Source organism: Palaemon carinicauda, chromosome 16 (assembly GCF_036898095.1).
Source record: "Palaemon carinicauda isolate YSFRI2023 chromosome 16, ASM3689809v2, whole genome shotgun sequence".
NCBI lineage: Eukaryota > Metazoa > Arthropoda > Malacostraca > Decapoda > Palaemonidae > Palaemon > Palaemon carinicauda.
The window spans coordinates 71455840-71475024 of NC_090740.1; the positions used below are offsets into that span (position 1 = coordinate 71455840).

Below are 19185 nucleotides of genomic sequence, written 5' to 3' on the forward strand. Positions count from 1 at the left end.
GCTAATAGCTTTGTGAGAGAAGCACACAGAAGATTGAAGTTACAGAAACATTTTCTTTAGTGCCTACGGTATATATACTGTATATCATATAACAGGATTAACTAATTCCAAGATTGGTCTGGTGAGCCATAGCAATGCGCGTAAACGACAGGAGTAACCACACTACAGTAACATCTATTGAGGAACCTCGAATATTGTCGTCGGTAATGTTGGACAGCTATTAGATTGGACGGGAAGAAAATTATTTATAAGAAAAGTACTGAAGTAATCTGGATTTTTCTATGAGGTAAAATTTCAGTTTATCATAGTCGTGAAGTTTAATAGCCTAATGGATATATAAGTTATTAGTCATTCAGATCAACAAATCAGTAACAATGTCTATATAATGTATTTCAACAAATTAATTCTACAAATACTAACTTACCGAAAGTGTCAGCGTTAAGATAAAAACGATTGAATTGTACAAAAAAAAAAAGAAAAAAAAAGAAAAAAAAAGGAAATAAAATTGTACACCTCAGCCGATTAGGAAAACTGGTTGTATAACTGATCAAGACGCCTTGCATAAAAAATATCATGATAGATAGTGAAAGAGCAAATTTATGTCTGATTTTCATTTCCTTAAATATTTTTAAGCTTGATAACATACAGTGCGAATAATTAATGCTATCAATCTAGGTACGACCAAAGGAGATCTACAAATCAAATAGTTATATAGAGATATAATAGTAAGATCCATTTCTAGTGGCTGTGCATGGGTGAGACCACACAGTTTTAATCCGAACAACGTTTCTCATTATGCCTTGAATTTCTCTGGATGAACCTCTCAACACAGAAGATGATCGATGCAATGGTCAGACCGCAGACGAGGACGAGAAACACACCCATCATATGCACCATTCGAAGCACTTGGGGGTTTCCATCCTCCTGTTGATGATAGAACAGATTGATACATTAATAGTTTTTCTTAATGTAGAACTGTTCCTCTATCACTTTCTACAGAAACAAAAATCCTACCATTTGACATTCATGTACACTCTTGCTTTAATTAACTGTTATTTCTTCCAAACGTTTATTTTAATTTTTTATATTTTTAAGATATTATTTTAACTTATCATATAGCTTCATTTATGAGATTTATTTATTTCCTTAACAGTACCTTATTAAAGTAATCTCAAATTTGAGTTTAATAGCCTTTTTTTCTCTTTATTTATGTCTTCATTTCATATTTTGAAAATACATTCAACAACTTTTCAAAATGTTCACTGCATCATATATATATATATATATATATATATATATATATATATATATATATTTATGAAGCTGGTCTAATGTAGAGTAAATACAGTAGTTTATTCATGTATTTTATTTATGTTTTCATATGTGCATTGCAGAGGTGGATAGCCAGCCCGTAAGATGAGTTCCTCTCGTGTAAATGTAAGTTTTGCATGTAAATTACAAGATTTTTGTCGTTAATATCACTGTATTCTTCATTAATGTCAGTATATGTGAATTTACATTATTTTTAAGAATTAACTATTTATTTCACGTATATCTGTTACGAAGTCTTACATAATCTGTTGGAGAGTGTTATGTAACCATATGAGATGCGAACAAAGGCTTGTGTAATGTTCTTTTATATTTCTAAGAGGTACTGCATCATGTTTGTGAGAAAATACGCAATCCTTATATGCCACGTGTTTTGGAAGATTCTTGAGGGCCCTAGTGTTAAATGTTATCTTTTTCTTTTTCCGAGAACGATGGGTGGGAGGAGTAGCTGATTGGGAGAGTTGCCTGAAACCCCGGATTGTCTCTTGACATTTTTTTCATCTAGTTGATAACTCTGATGCTCTTAGGCCAACACCCCACGCTACCAGATCGATTAGAAATTTCTGGAAGTAGCTAAGTTTCATATATCAGCGACCCCAGGGATGCATAGATCAGAAAGAGAATTACAGCCTTAAGTTATAGCCAGCTCCCCCTCTCTCACTCATACACCTCTCAGTGTATTGTTTTAAAAGTGTTCAGTGAAATCTTAGTTTTGGTGTGACAGATTTTTGTAAACATTGAGAGTATTTATAAAAATTCTCTTAGAGTTTTTGTAAGTGGCCCTGTAGTAATGTGAAAGGTATTTGTATCATTATCTGGTTAACTATATTCATTGAGTGTTAAGACTAATTAAATAGTGTGTAAAACATAATTCAAAGTGAAACAAGTGATTGTATAATTTCTGTAAATATTATTTCTTTTGTCTTAGTCTAAGGTTTTATACAGATTTAATGTTTCGAGTTGAATGATTATATAATTTTCAGTGTAACATTTTTTGTCTTAATCTAAAGTTTTGTTCAGACTTCATATTTCGAGTGATTTATTTTGTTTTTACGTAAATTCTTTCAAAGTGTTGTAATTCATATAGAATATATTTATTTTTGAAAAGAGTGTATTATTTCAATCATCAGTGTAACTGTTTATTACATACTCGCTCGTATCCTGTTAAAGAATCGTAGTAAGAATTTGTTTCAATAGATAGTAAGAATGATTACCCAGTTTAGTTTTTAGTGTAGGCTACTTAAGAAACCTTTTGATATTTAGTGTTTTATGTATTGCTGTCAAGTAGTTATTTAACTGTCTCAGAGCTTAGGTATCAACATTTTCAAGTGTAACAGATTTAATGTAAAAACAAACAGGTGAGTTTGGAACTCGAGAGGTTGTATAGCTTGCCAGCCGTAATATATATGATATTATATGTTTGGTTCCCAGACACGGGACCATCATATATATTTTGGTGCCCAGATCTGGGAACTATCTTATAATATATATATATATATATATATATATATATATATATATATATATATATAATGCGCACAATTGCTATATGATGTACATTTGGTGTCTAAAATCCAAAAGACACATCTTTGCTTCTTAATAAAATCACCATTTAGACTTGATAAAAAGACGAAAACTACAACTGTGTTTTCATATAATATCTAATGGTGACAGTTTCTTAAACCATTATCAATTGTTATATGTATATATACATACACACACACACAAACACACACACACACACACACACACACACATATATATATATATATATATATATATATCTATATCTATATCTATATCTATATCTATATCTATATATATATATATATATATATATATATATATATATATATATATATATATATATGGTTACATGAAAATTCCACCCATGAAAATTCCACCCACGAAAATTTCACCCAGAAAATTCCATCCAAAGATAATTCCACCTAAGGAGAATTTCACCCAAGTTTATTTAAAGTATCAAAATATAAAGTATTAGAAGATTGCCAAAAGAATGGTTAATAAGCAAACAACAATAAAACATATTTTTTTCTTTTCATGAAGAGAAATTTATGAGTTATATACGTAAGTTAAACATAGAATATATATTTAAAAAATTACATCTCCAATAAAAAAGATTAAATGAAAAAACAGTTAGAGGAAAATATCAGGCATCAAAACTTTCAACAAGGGGTTTAAATCTGTCATTGATATAAGAATTAAAATTTGGCTTCAAAAAGAATATATCCAACAAATTGGGTATCCAATAAAAATAGTTCAAAATTATTAAAAATAAGAGAAAAATTAAATTTAATGAAGGTTATATGCAACACCTTTTAGAAACTTCAAAATATCATTGACATCGAAACATTTGACAAGGTGTCTAAGTCTGTCATTAATACTTTTGTATTTATTTCTTTGATTGTTGCGATCGCCTCGAGTAATGTGAATCATTTTTGTTTGAGTCAGGCTTTCTTCCTTTTGCAATGCGGCACAAAGTCTCCAGAGATTTGGGTGTATGCTTGCTAACGACGATCGTAGAGCACTTTGGAAACCTTCAGCTCCATTATTGGACTATGGTATATTTTGCAAGACCTGTTCATGTACATTCAAGAGACCTATTGAGATAAGGGGCTCTCCTCTTCGGCGGTTGGCTCCTCTTCCTCGGTACACGCCAATATAGGTGCTTTCAAAGAAACCAATAAACTCATCTAGTATATCATTATCGTCCGAAAGCAATTCAAATGCAGCGATGACTTCGGATGGTGGAAGAAATGTCAGAGCATTAAAGCATTTAATTTTAAGAGCAAACTGTGGGTCATTATTATACTGAGTTTTTCTGCCAATCTCACATATCTTTCTCCAGCAAGATTGGCCAAAGTGAAACAAACAATCACGTATAGAAGTGTTAGGAAACAGTTAAAAGAGCATTATGGATTCATTTTTCAAAGTCCACTAAGCAATTCGAAGGACAAATATTTGTTGTTTCCTAGAGAACAATTATTTTTGGTAATTTAAAATTTTTGTTTGCTTGTTAAGAACTGTTGTTTTGGTAATGCATTAATCTATAGATTCTTTGTTTTAAATGGTTGTTTACTTGGGTGGAATTTTCTTTGGGTGGAATTTTCTCTGGGTGGAATTTTTTGTGTAAAATATTCTGGGTGGAATTTTCATGGGTGGAATTTTCCTGTCACGATATATATATATATATATATATATATATATATATATATATATATATATATATATATATATATATATATATATATATATATATATATGTGTGTGTGTGTCAAAATTTCATATACGCTCCATCGTTACTTACTGACTCCGCGGTGAGTAGGTCGTCTTGCTTTGCCTCCATGATTTGTTGTTGTTGTTGGTGGCGTCTGGCCTCTGCTTTACTTTGAAGGATTTTCAAATGCACCACATCTTCCACCAAGTAGTCCATGATCCCCGAAGCAATCAGCCGACTTATCAGTTTGTGAAGGTAAGGGCGAAATGGGGCTCCTCTTCTGAAACAGCGACATTATTCATTCTCTTTTTCTAAAGTTTAAAACAAAATGAACGAACTTCCAACCCCAGGATGACAGGTTACCAATGTTGTCATGATTTCATGAAATGATTATTTCAAATTTTTCGAAAATGTCTCAAGGGACTTTTATTATCATTGGCTTAAGAAAACGTAATGATTAAAGCTGCATCTGTTTTTTTAAATTATCTTTTAACCCTCAGCTGGTTTAAAACAAGTGTTTTTACTACCAGCTTTCCTGGCCCAAGTTTTTCTGTCTTTGTTTTTCACTTGCAGATTTAAAAAAAAAAATGATGGCAATAAACAAAGCAAACTGCATCAAATAAACATGAATTTGAATGATTTATTTTTCCGCCTTTTTTTAAAATAAATTATCAAATCAAATAATTGTTCACAAGACTGTATATAATAAAGAAATTTGAAAATTTAGAAATAAATCTCTTTTGATTTACTTAAACACGAACTTACGAACAAGTTTCTTTCTAGATTTTTGTTAGGAATATTGAAATTAGCACAAGGAAAAAAAAAACATTTCTGAATTAAAGATTATTACAATTTTAATATTTTCAATCTCAAATTAATTTTCAGAGAGTGTTCATACTGGGAGCATAAAGATGGTATACACTGAAGAATATGAATACAAAATATCTGAAGAACCTTCCAATTCTATGTTCAGTATACTCACCTAACTCCCCACCCCATGGCCGAAGCTACAGTGTAACCTTTCTTGCCCAAATAGAATTGTGTTTCACCGACTTCCTTCTTGTAGATCTGCGCAATGATCGTAGTGATCCGGTTCTTACTAATGAGGAAGGAGAAACGCCCTTCGAGTACTCTCTTCAGCCCCTCTGCAGGAGAGGATTTCTGTGCGGTTTGCGTTGAAGACAGAAGGGATTAAATCATGGATACGCGAAGGATGAAAAATTATATTGAAATTTATGTAAAATTTCTGTCTGTTTTCATTGAGTTGACGGTAAATATCAGCAGCCGATTATATTGAAGCTTATAGTTATTACTGCAGTGAAGACTCGGTGATGAAAAGTTTGGTACTACTACTACTACTACTAGCTACAAAAAAAAGAGGTTAAAAAGGTGAATGTATTGGTTAGAAATGGAAGTATAGAAACAGTTAAGGAATATAAAAACTTTGGAGAATGGTACTTAGAAAAAGGAAACCATAGTCTCAGCATAAGCAAAAGGGAAGCAAAAATAGAATAAATGGTACAGGAAGTTAGGAAGTATGGACACAGTAACAGAGTAGGAGATTTGGCATTGCTAGTGAGAATAAAGATCTATAAGACAGTAGTAGTTCCTACAATGTTTGTAAATATGGAGACATGGGGTGTGATAAACGAAAAAGAAATGAAAGAACTAAAGAGTATACGTTACAAAATTATGAAAGGAATGTTTGAACAGGTTGCCACCACACCATACTGGGGGCTAATAGCAGAAACAGGAATATGAGGGCCAGTTGAAAATAGAATGAGTATAAAAAGGTGATGCTTTTTCATAACATCATAACGACTACTTTAGGAGGTAGTGGAAGATCAAATAAGAGAACCATATGGGGAATGTTGGGGAAAATATAATAGAAATATGCAATAAATATATTAAAATTGAAGAAGTAAGAAAGTATAAAAAGCAGAAAATCAAAAAAGAAGTAAAAAGTAAAGTGACAAATGAAACTAAATGAAAAATAGAAGAAAAGAAAGGAGAGATGACCAAACTGAGGTTTGTGAAAAGTAATGGCCGAAGAGACTAGATAGGAGAACTTAACACTAATGAGGCAGTAATCGTTATGAAAACAAAGTTGAATATGTTAGAGTGAATTAAGAAAAATATATAGAAACAAGAATGATAAGGATAGACTTGGTGTGTTGTGTAGGAAGGCCGAGGATACTACTAGGCATATGTTTAACTGTAATGAGTTAAGAAAATTTAGAAATAATAACATAGAAATAGAGAATTTAGAAACACCAGCTAAAGAGGTTGCCTGGTATATTAGAAAGGCCCGTGAATTTAGAAGTAAAAATATGCAAGCTGTGCTGTCTGTGTAGGAGGTAACTAATGATAATAAATTTCCTACAGATTGCAGCTCTTTGCACCTACTAAGCTTCTTCTAGTAGTGTGCCCACAATCACAGTGTTGTAGAGAGAGCAACGAGAAACCTAGAACCTGGGCCCCACTTCTACTACTACTACTACTACTGCTACTACTACTACTACTAATAATGATGATGATGATGATAATAATAATAATAATGATGATGATAATAATAATAATAATAATAATAATAATAATAAATAAGTATATTAGAAGGTTAGGATACAAATCTCATTATAACCTCTATCAAAACAAATTATTTCTTTCGAAGGGACTCACTGTAATCTCTTCCCAAGAGATATAGCAAATAAGGAAGAAGAAAACGATAAAATGGGGTTATATATATATATATATATATATATATATATATATATATACATACATACATTATATTATATATTTACTGTATATATATATATATATATATATATATATATATATATATATATATATATATATATGTATATATATATATATATATATATATATATATATATAGTCTCACCTCGTTCAATTTGTAGATGTATCTGACATCTGGATCGACATTTTGGGAGAAGTATTGAATGACCATTCCTGTTAAGAGTGTGTCTTCGATGCCCCACTTCCAGTTGCTCTGTGTCACTAAGTCTCGGTAAGTGTTGATCGGCTCTGACTGAGCCACAATCGCTAGATGGGCCACGAGGGAGGATTTAAAGCCAGACATGAGCAGAAAACAAGCTATGAGCCACCAGCATAATAACATCTGTGGATACAAATTAAAAAAAAAAAATGCTGCGGTAGCCTATCGCAAACGTTGCTGCATGGCAATCTGTTGGATAGGAGTTTCAGACACGCCCAAGTTGAATAGTTTCTGGTAATATCTGCATCCTCACTATCACTGTGAGCTAAGGCTTCTGGTGTTTGGGTGAAACTAGAAGTATACTTGCTGCGTCACCAGCAGCCATTACCTGCCTCTCTTTGACCCAAGCTTGTTGGAGAGGAGGTTTGAGCGTTGATCATATGTAAATATGGTCAATCTCTAGGACATTGTCCGGTCCCTTTCCTCTGTTGAACCTTTAAACTATCAACTATATAAAGTTGTTGACTGATAATAAAAAGAATCCTAGGATGTAGTCTTGTTAGTAATTCAGAATTATAGAAAAATAAAATCCATCCTTTATCTCCTACTCCTGGTCTTAAAATCAGTTGTTTGTATACTCTCAAAAAAACAAGAAAAAAAAAACTGCCTGGTGAAGTTTCTTTTTAGTTATCTGTAAATTGTAGCTAGGAACTATTGTATTCCTGTTAAACCTAAAGAACTAATCTAATCTAATCTGACACACCCACGAGAAAACATTTCCCATGTTCATCTTCCCTTGACAATAGAAACCTTACCTGGCCTGAGATGTCATCTGGTGTCGTAATCGGTGGATCCTCCAGTATGACAGTCCAGCTGTAGAAGATGGCTGAGTTGAAGGTGATGGGTTCTTCTCCAGTGAAGTTGGAGCGTACTCTTTGCAGCAGCCAAAATGTTGTACCCCAAATCATAATGGCTAATACGATGCAGACCCAAACGCCAACTGGAAAGCCAGAGAATTCATGGTTTTAAAAACGACTCTCAAAAACTATCTATCCGATTTGTTTACGATCACATGAGGAAGCAATTCCTGGTAAGAGCGTTTCAAATATTATCATTATCAATAGCGTTTATTTGTGGAATATTGATAATTAATACCTGCAAAAATATTCAAAATACTCTTTTCAACTCTGTTGGGATTTTAACAAAATACATTATTAATTTATTACTCCTTTTTGTGTCATATCAGTCAGCTCAGAATTAGGCTAAATTGCAGTATTATATGATTTTGCGTCAGCTGTTCAACATTGTTATAAATCAATGTGTCATTTGAACACACACACACACACACACACACACACACACACACATATATATATATATATATATATATATATATATATATATATATATATATATATATATACATATTATATATATATAAAAAACCCAAAATACCATTCAATATCGAATTTCCTCTGTCTCAGAATCCTAGATCGAAGGGGAAATCCCCATTTTGATAAGAATTTATGATCGGGGAAGGATTCGAACCTTTGTCGAGTTTAAATCAAAGCGACAGTTGACTATCATACTCATGCAGTTATAAAGAAAGATAAGAATTGATCCCCATTCTGTCGTACATAAGCCTGTCAAATTCCGGTTTTGTTTTTAAAATCGAAATCCTCCAGTCTCGACCAGGTGTTGGCTACTTGGGAATCCAACTTACCCGTGAAAGGTCGCAAGAACACAAGATACTGGGGCAGAGGTTGCGGCTTTAAAGACACAATGATGAGCTGGTCAACGGGAACAGTTCTCTCGTACTCTACGATCTCAAGTCTCTGTGAAGAAGGACCCACGCTTGTTGTAAAATCAGCCTCCTTTCGGTAGATGGCACCGTGGACCCCAGTCCAACTCCCATCTGGCAGACGAGATCCAAAGGACATGTCTGGGGGCGACTTCACGACGAAACTGTTGAGGTGGAGATAAAAAAAAAAAAAAATCTGCTCAAAATGAAAAATAATTAAAAAATATTTCATTAAATCTACTGCTTTACAGTATTACCTATTATCATTTAGCCCATTTATGAATACACACATTTAATCATAAATTGCTTTCCCTTCGTGAAATCAATGATAATAATAGTAGGCTTTGCAGATGATGCTAGGAAAATTTACTTTAAACTCACAGGATAAACTTTCAATGATGGTATATAACTAGGCCTATTAACAGCTTAGATAATATCTGATGCATGTTTGCTCAAGCTCCTTATGTAGCTAGATTTCAGCCTATTGTTAAATATTCAGAAATTTGTGTGAAAAAGTTTCCGAAAAAAAAAACAAGTACAGCTTTCCTAAATAACTGTGCTCTAAAGGTTTAGAAGCAGGCCTGTGCATAATTAGAAGTAAATATTCTTTCCGCACAAGGGAGACTAATTGCGGAAGCCTCATCTTCCTCAATGCGATATCTTTCTATAAAAGAATGAAAATTCATCCAAGGATAATATTCATATTAGATACCTTCATGAAATATAGTTTAACTTTGCTTTGGTTAAATCTCTCTCTCTCTCTCTCTCTCTCTCTCTTAATAACTTTTGCTCTTTTTCATCCTTTTTTTGGATGCCTTATAAATTTCAATAATACAGCCTAACGAATTTATATACAGTGATCGAATGCACAGCAGATTACGACATTCTAGAATCTGGTTTATTTCTAAGTTCAGAGTTAAGACATCTTGTAAAATGACCCACTAATATTCAAAACAACAAATTCCTATTCGTCGGAGAAGCTCCAGAATATCCTGAATGGTGGACTTCCCAGATATCTATGGGACGTATCGTAAGGCATTCATGGAACTGACTTGGTCCTAAAATGCCTTCAATGGCTTCAAATAACGAGTGTCATCATACCTGAAATTCATCACAGGAGCGAAGATTTCTATCAGTCTCTTATCTAGCGAATCCAGAAGTGTGACAATGCCACCAGGACCATCTTTGTTCTGGATGTAATCCGCGTAAGGCGTGAATGCTATTGAGATGATGCGCATGAGGTAGCCATGGAGATTTTTCACCTCGTCTGTGGGTCATAGAAAGATTATCATTATTCCTTCAGATTTAATCGTTCTTTTGTGCTAAAGACGCTCTCAATCTCAAAGAAAGACACTCTGTACAAAGCATCAGACAGAAACTCATTCAGAAGGAAGTAGCAAAGATATTAAAATTGAGTTTTTGCCTTTGCGAGTGGCAAAGAACAGTAGATACTACTTACTGATGATTGGACTAATATCCTTTGATGGTATTTTAGATCCTATAGACCAAGACCCTTGCATTAGGACTTTAATTTGGCCATCATCACAATAGGGACACCCGCTGTATATAGAAACCCGATCCTCAAAACCTGGTAAAAAAAATATTGTTATTTACCACTAATGAATTATATTAATTGCTTTATTCATTTATCACTAAAACCTAATAATAGTATTGATGATAAATTATATTCTTTATTAGTTTTTGTTCAAGAAAAGAAATCAAATACAGGTAAAACTAAGAATAATTACTAAAATCTAAGGAGAGCGTCTTAAGTTTTACGATTCGCTAGTAATTTTCCCCTGTGTTCAGATTATAAATCGAATGGGGTACCTGCGGAAATAATCCGCTTGGTGGCTCTTTGGTGAAGGTTGACACTAATGCCGGACCACTGGCTTGATAGCCTACTGTCAAAGCACTATTAGAGGCGTAGGAACGTTTTTTTTTGTGTGTGTGTGTGGGGGGGGGGGGCCTAAAGTTTTAAAAGGCACTGCCACTGGGAGATCTGGGGGCTTCCCCTAGATAATTTCTTTACAAGGAAACACCCTTATATGCGATTTCCTGGCATCTGACAGGAGATTGTAGCAACAATAAAATCATAAATTTGGGCGATTTTTATGCGACTAATTGCATTTTGTACACAATAACTATTATGAAATACCTGTATGCCTACTACATAGACTTAATAATACTACATTGGTCATAAAATTAAGTTTTTTAAAATGCACATATGTATATACTTATGCATAGGCTATATATATACAGTATATATACTGTATATATATATATATATATATATATATATATATATATATATATATGTATATATATACATACATATATATATATATATATATATATATATATATATACATATGTGTATATACAGTATATATATATATATATATATATATATATATAATATATATATATATATATATATATATGTATATATATATATATATATATATATATATATATATATATATATATATATATATATATATAGCCATGGCTAATGCTCAACACGCGAATCGATACTGTGATGATACCTTCTTGAAACTAAAGCAAATTCTTCGAGAGAGAAAACTTGGTTATATTATTATTATTATTATTATTATTATTATTATTATTATTATTATTATTATTATTATTATTATTATTGCTAATACAAGGTAAGCTACAACCTAGTTGGAAAAGCTGGATGCTATAAGGCCAAGGGCTCCAACGGGGAAAAATGGCCCATTGAGGAAAGGAAACAAGGAAATAAATAAACTACAAGAGAAGTAATGAACAACCGAAATAGAATATTTAAAGAACAGCAGCAACATTAAATTGAATCTTTCAAACATAAACCTTAATAGATTTAAGAAGAGAGAGAGAGAGAGAGAGAGAGAGAGAGAGAGAGAGAGAGAGAGAGAGAGAGAGAGAGAGAGAGAGAGAGAATAGCATGCCCGAGTTTACCCTCAAGGAGGGAAGAAGAAAGACTTGATAGAACGGTAAGTGGGCATTTTAAATTGCAACATGAAGCAAAAGCATTATTTCACCGTCAGTTACATGTGTCTACATATCTCTGACGTAGGCTATGCCATAGGCTTAGATGTACATGTAGTCTTATTGATTGACTGGAAGGAAATTTATAATTATAAAACTGCACCGTATAATGTTTTGTGACATCGTCACTGTTAAATGTATCCCTCCTTTCTGGATTTCCACATATTTTGGCATATTTTGACCAATGAATACTCTGAAGGTTATACTTTTTGTTCACCAGCAGCCATAACGTTGTTATTGTAATCTAGTGAAGAAAGAGACCAAAATGTCAAAATTGTTTTCAGCTTTGTCGTTTCAGTCTTCAATTTGACGACATTAATTCTATCAACCAGGAGACAGTGCCAGAGTTTTACATTATTATTATTATTATTATTATTATTAAATGCTAAGCTACAACCCTAGTTGGAAAAGCAGGATGCTATAAGCCCAGGGGCCCCAACAGGGAAAATAGCCAAGTGAGGAAAGGAAATAAGGAAAAATTAAATATTTTAAGAATAGTAACAACATTAAAATAAATATTTCCTATATAAACTATAAAAATTTTAACAAACCAAGAGGATGGGAAACTAGATGGAACAGTGTGCCCGAGTGTACCCTTAAGCAAGAGAACTCTAACCCATGACAGTGGAAGACCATGGTACAGAGGCTAGGACACTACCCAAGACTAGAGAACAATGGTTTGATTTTGGAGTGTCCTCCTAGAAGAGCTGCTTACCATAGCTGAAGAGTCTCTTCTACCCTTACCAAGAGGAAAGTAGCCACTGAACAATTACAGTGCAGTAGTTAACCCCTTGGGTGAAGAAGAATTGTTTGGTAATCTCAGTGTTGTCAGGTGTATGAGGACAGAGGAGAATCTGTAAAGAATAGGCTAGACTATTCTGTGTCTGTGTAGGCAAAGGGAAAGAACCGTAACCAGAGAGAAGGGTCATATGTAGTAGGCTACTGTCTGGCCAGTCAAAGGACCCCATAACTCTCTAGCGGTAGTATCTCAACGGGTGGCTGGTGTCCTGGCCAACCTACTACCGATTACATGACATTATCTTGTGCTACAACTTATATGGACCATCATGGGGGTCATCTCCAAAACTTCGCCATTGTAACTAAACGTCGCATGCTGGAATTCTTCGCGTCTTGTGAGAAATGTTATGACGATAAAAAAAAGAGAGATGTTACATGGCCAGAGTTAAGTAATGTTATAGCAGTTTGCATTTTGCTCCAACCACGTAAGTTTATACATGCTTATAGCAATTTCGATTATTTTAAGAATATTATTAATGTATCCATGGTAAGCAAGCATTTGTATATATTAAAATATTTGGTAATCAAGTTCATTGTTATTTTTATCTCAGGAGAATAAGACAGGAGAAAAATTCTGGTGTGGTTGAGTTTTCCTAGTTAGGTACATTCGCTTAGTGGTATTCTCCAAGGACCAGGAAAATAAAACATTCGTGACTGCTGTGATCATATGGGCTGTAATGAAGAAGGCGACCTGTTAAGAAATATACACGAGCGTCTCCCTTTACACAAGAGTCAGCTAGTGGCGACTCAAATCCGCCCGCACCTCAAGAGAGCTCCTTAAGTCTAATCGATTATCATTTGCTCTATAGATAAACTTCTCAAATAATGCTTCAGTAACCTTTAACAAACAACTGAAAATAAAACAACAAGAAAAACAATTTCCTCTTAAAATGAACGTACTGAAAGTTTGGTATTGGTGGAGGACCAATAACATAAGGACCGTGAATGATGTTTACCTCTTTCCTCTCTCGTCTCGACACCTGCTTGAAATTCATGGGCATCTTGAGAAATACGTCTTTCTCCAACGGTGGAGGTTCTTGATTCTGATATGAGTCTATCGATGGCTCCCTCCTGAAGGCCGAGGTAAAGAGTATTGATGTTGTTACGGAATGTTCTATTCTTAATAGCTGATCTAGCCTTACGTTTTCTCCCCACCATTAGGACCCTGCTATCAGGCTTCTCGTAAAATTTGTTCGTTTCCAAAAATCTAGAAAAAAAAAGAGAAAAAGATTAGATAAAAAATAATGAAGGGTTCTGAAGAGATGTGGCTTAAATTCTGTAACGATATTTTTTTTCCATAAAATTGAACATAAGTAGTTAAGTGAAGTAATCTAATCTAATCTAGATTATCGTCCAGTGAGTTTGCCGTCTAGCCAATAATAATAAAATTTGGCAGATAAAACAAAGATAATTTTCTATTAGAGTGTAAAATCTACCTGAGAATTTCTTCGTCCCCACCACCAGTAAAATCAATCAGAAATGTTCTGCAAGTGACAGTGACACTTCCCCAGATAGGAAACGATTGTTGAAACATATCGGTATGCAGCTGGGTAGCGAAGTCCAAAACAGTCATGGGATGATATTCCTTAACTATTTGCCTGTAATTGAAACTGGCGTTAGAAATGGGGGAAAGTTTAAGGTTACATAAGTTTTAACAGAAATTTACAAACATGGTATAGCTTTGAGGGTCCTGGGGACTGAGTTATAAGGAGGATCCCCTCTCCCTTACCCTGGACATCCCCCGTTCCCCCTTATTGCATATAGATAACATTTAATCTTTTTATACATCTGAGTAGATAAAGCTATGGCCAAGAATATTCTTTATCTAATCAATGCTGCAACACGTATATCTTCGATGATATCAGTTGCAGACATTTACCGTCAGCTCAAATAACTGAGTAGAGCTTTGAACCCAGTCTTTTAAGAATGTTTCAAAGAAATATGGCTTGAATTGAAATTTGTGCAATATTTGTATATCCTAAGAAAGAAATATGGGTTTTTACGTTATTCTTTTGTACTCTGGTATATTATTGATTTTTTATTCTACGTTGCAATCGAGTAGGCTAGTTACTTAATTTCTATTAGGACTTTCTCATCCAGAAAGGAAAGATAAAATATAATCCCCCCGCCCCCCCCCCCTCTCTCTCTCTCTCTCTCTCTCTCTCTCTCTCTCTCTCTCTCTCTCTCTCTCTCTCTCTCTCTCTCTCTCTCTCTCTCTCTATATATATATATATGTACAGTATATATATATACATACATATATATATATATATATATATATATATATATATATATATATATATATATATATATATATATATATATATATATATATGTATATATATATATATATATATATATATACACACGTGAGTGTGTAGGTAAAAGATGCGTAGTTATAGATGAAAAGGATTATGGGGTTATATCACACGAAGAATTATTTTTCTGGCCAATTTCATTGAAAACGTCTTCATACATTTGTCCTTCGAAAATCCCACACAAATATCATTTCAGGAAGGAAACAATTTGGGAATTTCAAGATGCAAAATAGAACTTTTTCATGAAACGAGTATTTGATATCGTACCTTATGATATGAGAAACGAACGGGTGACTGCTATCTCGGGTCATTAAAACGAATTGACATCCTTGGATCCTTGGCTCGAGAAATAGCCAGCTCAGATCTCCAACTGAAGAAGAAACTCTCAAACACCTAAACTCTTCTTCTTCTTCTTCTTTCGAAATGACGATGGAACCAAGGATGCGCGATGTCAATCCTCCTCTCTCCAAGTCTTGTGTTTCATGTCCGTCGGTGGAACACATTCTTTGATGGTATCTTGTTAGAGAAGTTGAGTATTGTAAACCAAATGGCTGCAGATTAGCAATATCTGAACCATTCTCCTGACGCACAGCAACAACGTTAGCTTCCTTCAACACACGACTTTCCACCGCGCTGAAAACCAGGGACAGGAGCAGTATTGATATCCACATCCTGTAATAGAAAAAGATTATTTCGATGGCAGTACACTCTATTATTATTATCATTATTATTATTATTATCATTATTATTATTGCGAACGAATTGAGTGACCTTACAAGAAATGCCATTTCTTTTTAATATATTTTACCCAACCCGTAGATCAGTTATTCCCTAACCATAGATTTCGGAACGGGGGTGGGTATTTTCGGCGGCGGAGTCAATAACTCCTATATCAATAAATCTATTTAAATGAAATTTTAAGGGATTATTTAGATATATAAATAAGCTTTGTTTCTGCCAATTTTCATATTCATACCTGCTAAAGGCATGCCTTGGCTGTTACTTTTGTTCGTAAGTGACGACTTTTAGCTAAGAAAGAAACAGTGAGGAGGAGCAAACTACTCCTAGAGTTTTAGATATCCAAACTATTTTCATGTGGTTTGATGGGTGTTATGTGAGCTACATTCATATCAATTTTCGTAATGAAACTTGCAATAGAATAGTCACAGTAGCCATTTTTTATATCAGCGGGAGGCCAATTTTCGGCGGCGCCGTAAATTACTTGTTGAATACTTTACATAATTAAATGAAATTTTCAAGGATTTATGAAATGGATATTTACTTTGTCCATACCAATTTCCACTGGAAACGTTTATTTCGGTATGGGGTGAGTGGTTATTTATGGTGGTGTAGTAAATTGTTCCTAGAATAATTCAGCTAATATTTTCAGTGGGGGCCGGGTCAATAGCTCCTTTGCCAATATATTTATCTAAATTAAATTTCAAGGGATTAGATATATATATATATATATATATATATATATATATATATATGTATATATATATATATATATATATATATATATATATATATATATATATATATATATATATATATAAGCTTTGATTCTGCTAATTTTCATGTTCATACCTGCTATAGGCATGCCCGGCTGTCACTTTTGTTCGTAAATGACGACTTTTAGCTAAAAAATCAGCGAGGAGGAGCAAACTACTCCTAAAATTTTACAGATATCCAAATGATTTTCACAGGCTCTGAAAGGGTGTCATGTGAACTACATTCATATCAATTTTTGTATTGATACTTGCCATAGAAAAATCACAGTAGCCATTTTTCGATATCCGTGAGAGGCTGATTTTCGACGGTGCCGTATACTCGTAGAATACTTCACATAACTGAATGAAATTTTCAGGGATTTATGGGATAGATATGTACTTTGTCCATTCCAATTTTCATGTTGATATCTGCCATAGAAAATCCACTGCAAATGTTTATTTCGGTATGGATTGAATGTTTTTTTTCTTTTTTTTTTTGGCGGTGAAGTAGATCATTCTTAGAATAATGCACATATCCAAGTGAAAATTTATTTCAGGGATTCAAGGGAAACATAGTTTCTCTGTTCCTACTAAATCCCATTGTAATATCTACAATTGAAAAGACACAGATATCATACAGCCTTCTCAAATGTGATGTTAAATGTAGCAACCTTACAGTGAACTGCGTGATTGTGAGCGACATCAACGAGGGACAATGCCGATCTCATAAACAATATCCGTCCCGAGTTCAGTTAGTTGCTGTTATTATTATTATTATTATTATTATTATTATTATTATTATTATTATTATTATTATCATTATTATTATTATTATTATTATTATTATTATTATTATTATTAACCAAGTTACAAATCAGGATGGAAAAGCAGAATGCTACAAGCCAATGGGCTCTAACAGGGAAAGTAACCCAGTGAGGATATGAAATAAGGGAATAGTACTTATAAAAGAATAAATCATGATTTTATTTCCTATCGCATCTCTTAAATATTATGAAGAAATTCTTTGTTTCCCCAGTGATTTCATCTTAATTGCACAACAACTTCCAAATAAGTAGTGAATTTCAGTAGCTGTTCAAAGATTGAAAAATATGAACATTTGTTACGTTTACACTTGTATTTCTTATGAAATAAATCTTACAGTTATCCATTCACGGGAGAAATAATTTTTCTAAATGAATGAATCATATCTTAAAAGTATAATCTGAAATAGCTGTAAACTACGCATACTTATTTTCGTATATACTATGTTTAACACACTTATATATATATATATATATATATATATATATATATATATATATATATATATATATATATATATATATGTATATATATGTATATATATATGTGTTTGTGTGCGTGTAGATTGTGTTACTCAAGTACTAAAGGCATTCGTTTGTTGACTAAATGTTTATTCGATACGTCAATAGCTCTTTGGAAAAAATATTTTCATAACTCATCATGCTATCCTGGAATTATAGGCTTGTTATCAAATTTCTTCTGATCTTAAAGAGGAAAGAGATAAGTTGATCTTCATATAAACCCGAATTGAGAAATGATCTTCCTAAGCAGGCTGTTGAATTGGTGGAACTTCAGAAGTTCAAACTTGCAGAGATTGTTTTTATGTCGAACAGGCTGACATAAGTCTCTCGTCACAGTTTATATAAGACAGATCTATTTTAACATTGTCAACAATTTTAAGATATTTTTTAATTCATGATTCGTTATTTCACATACTGTATATTTCACCTATTTCCTTATTTCCTTTCTCTCTGGACTATTTTCCCCGTTGGAACCTTTAGACTTATAGCATCCTGCTGTTCCAACCTGGGTGTAGCTTAGTTAATAACAATAATAATAATAATGATAATAATAATAATAATAATAATAATAATAATAATAATAATAATAATAATAATAATAATAATAATAACAAAAGTATTTTGATATGAAATGACCGATGGAACGGAAAAGGCGTCTCACCTGTCGGTAGGACCGCTGCCTCAGAAATGACGGCACCTCCTTGTTAATCCTGTCAATCATCCATCGGTCAATTGATCTTGACGGTTTACCTTTACAAAAAGAAGACTGGGCAAGTGAGCCGGCGTGCTGGGGCTCAGGGTGAGCTCCAAGACAAGCAAGGGCAAGGGGATTAAGACTTACTTCGAATAGTTTTG

The 19185-nt window shown here is 33.2% G+C and overlaps 1 protein-coding gene across 1 annotated transcript; it reads right to left on the reverse strand.

Annotated features, from left to right (window-relative positions):
- Positions 1-540: 540 nt before the first annotated feature.
- Positions 541-14738, reverse strand: LOC137655063 (probable glutamate receptor). Its single transcript, XM_068388965.1, has 10 exons — positions 14613-14738; positions 14133-14383; positions 10787-10915; positions 10429-10594; positions 9250-9491; positions 8342-8526; positions 7473-7709; positions 5550-5728; positions 4658-4847; positions 541-924 (listed from the first exon to the last, which is right to left on the reverse strand). Exons 1-10 carry the CDS (start codon positions 14708-14710, stop codon positions 772-774), a joined length of 1830 nt encoding a protein of 609 aa, XP_068245066.1. The 5' UTR covers positions 14711-14738; the 3' UTR covers positions 541-771.
- Between the last annotated feature and the right edge of the window lie 4447 nt (positions 14739-19185).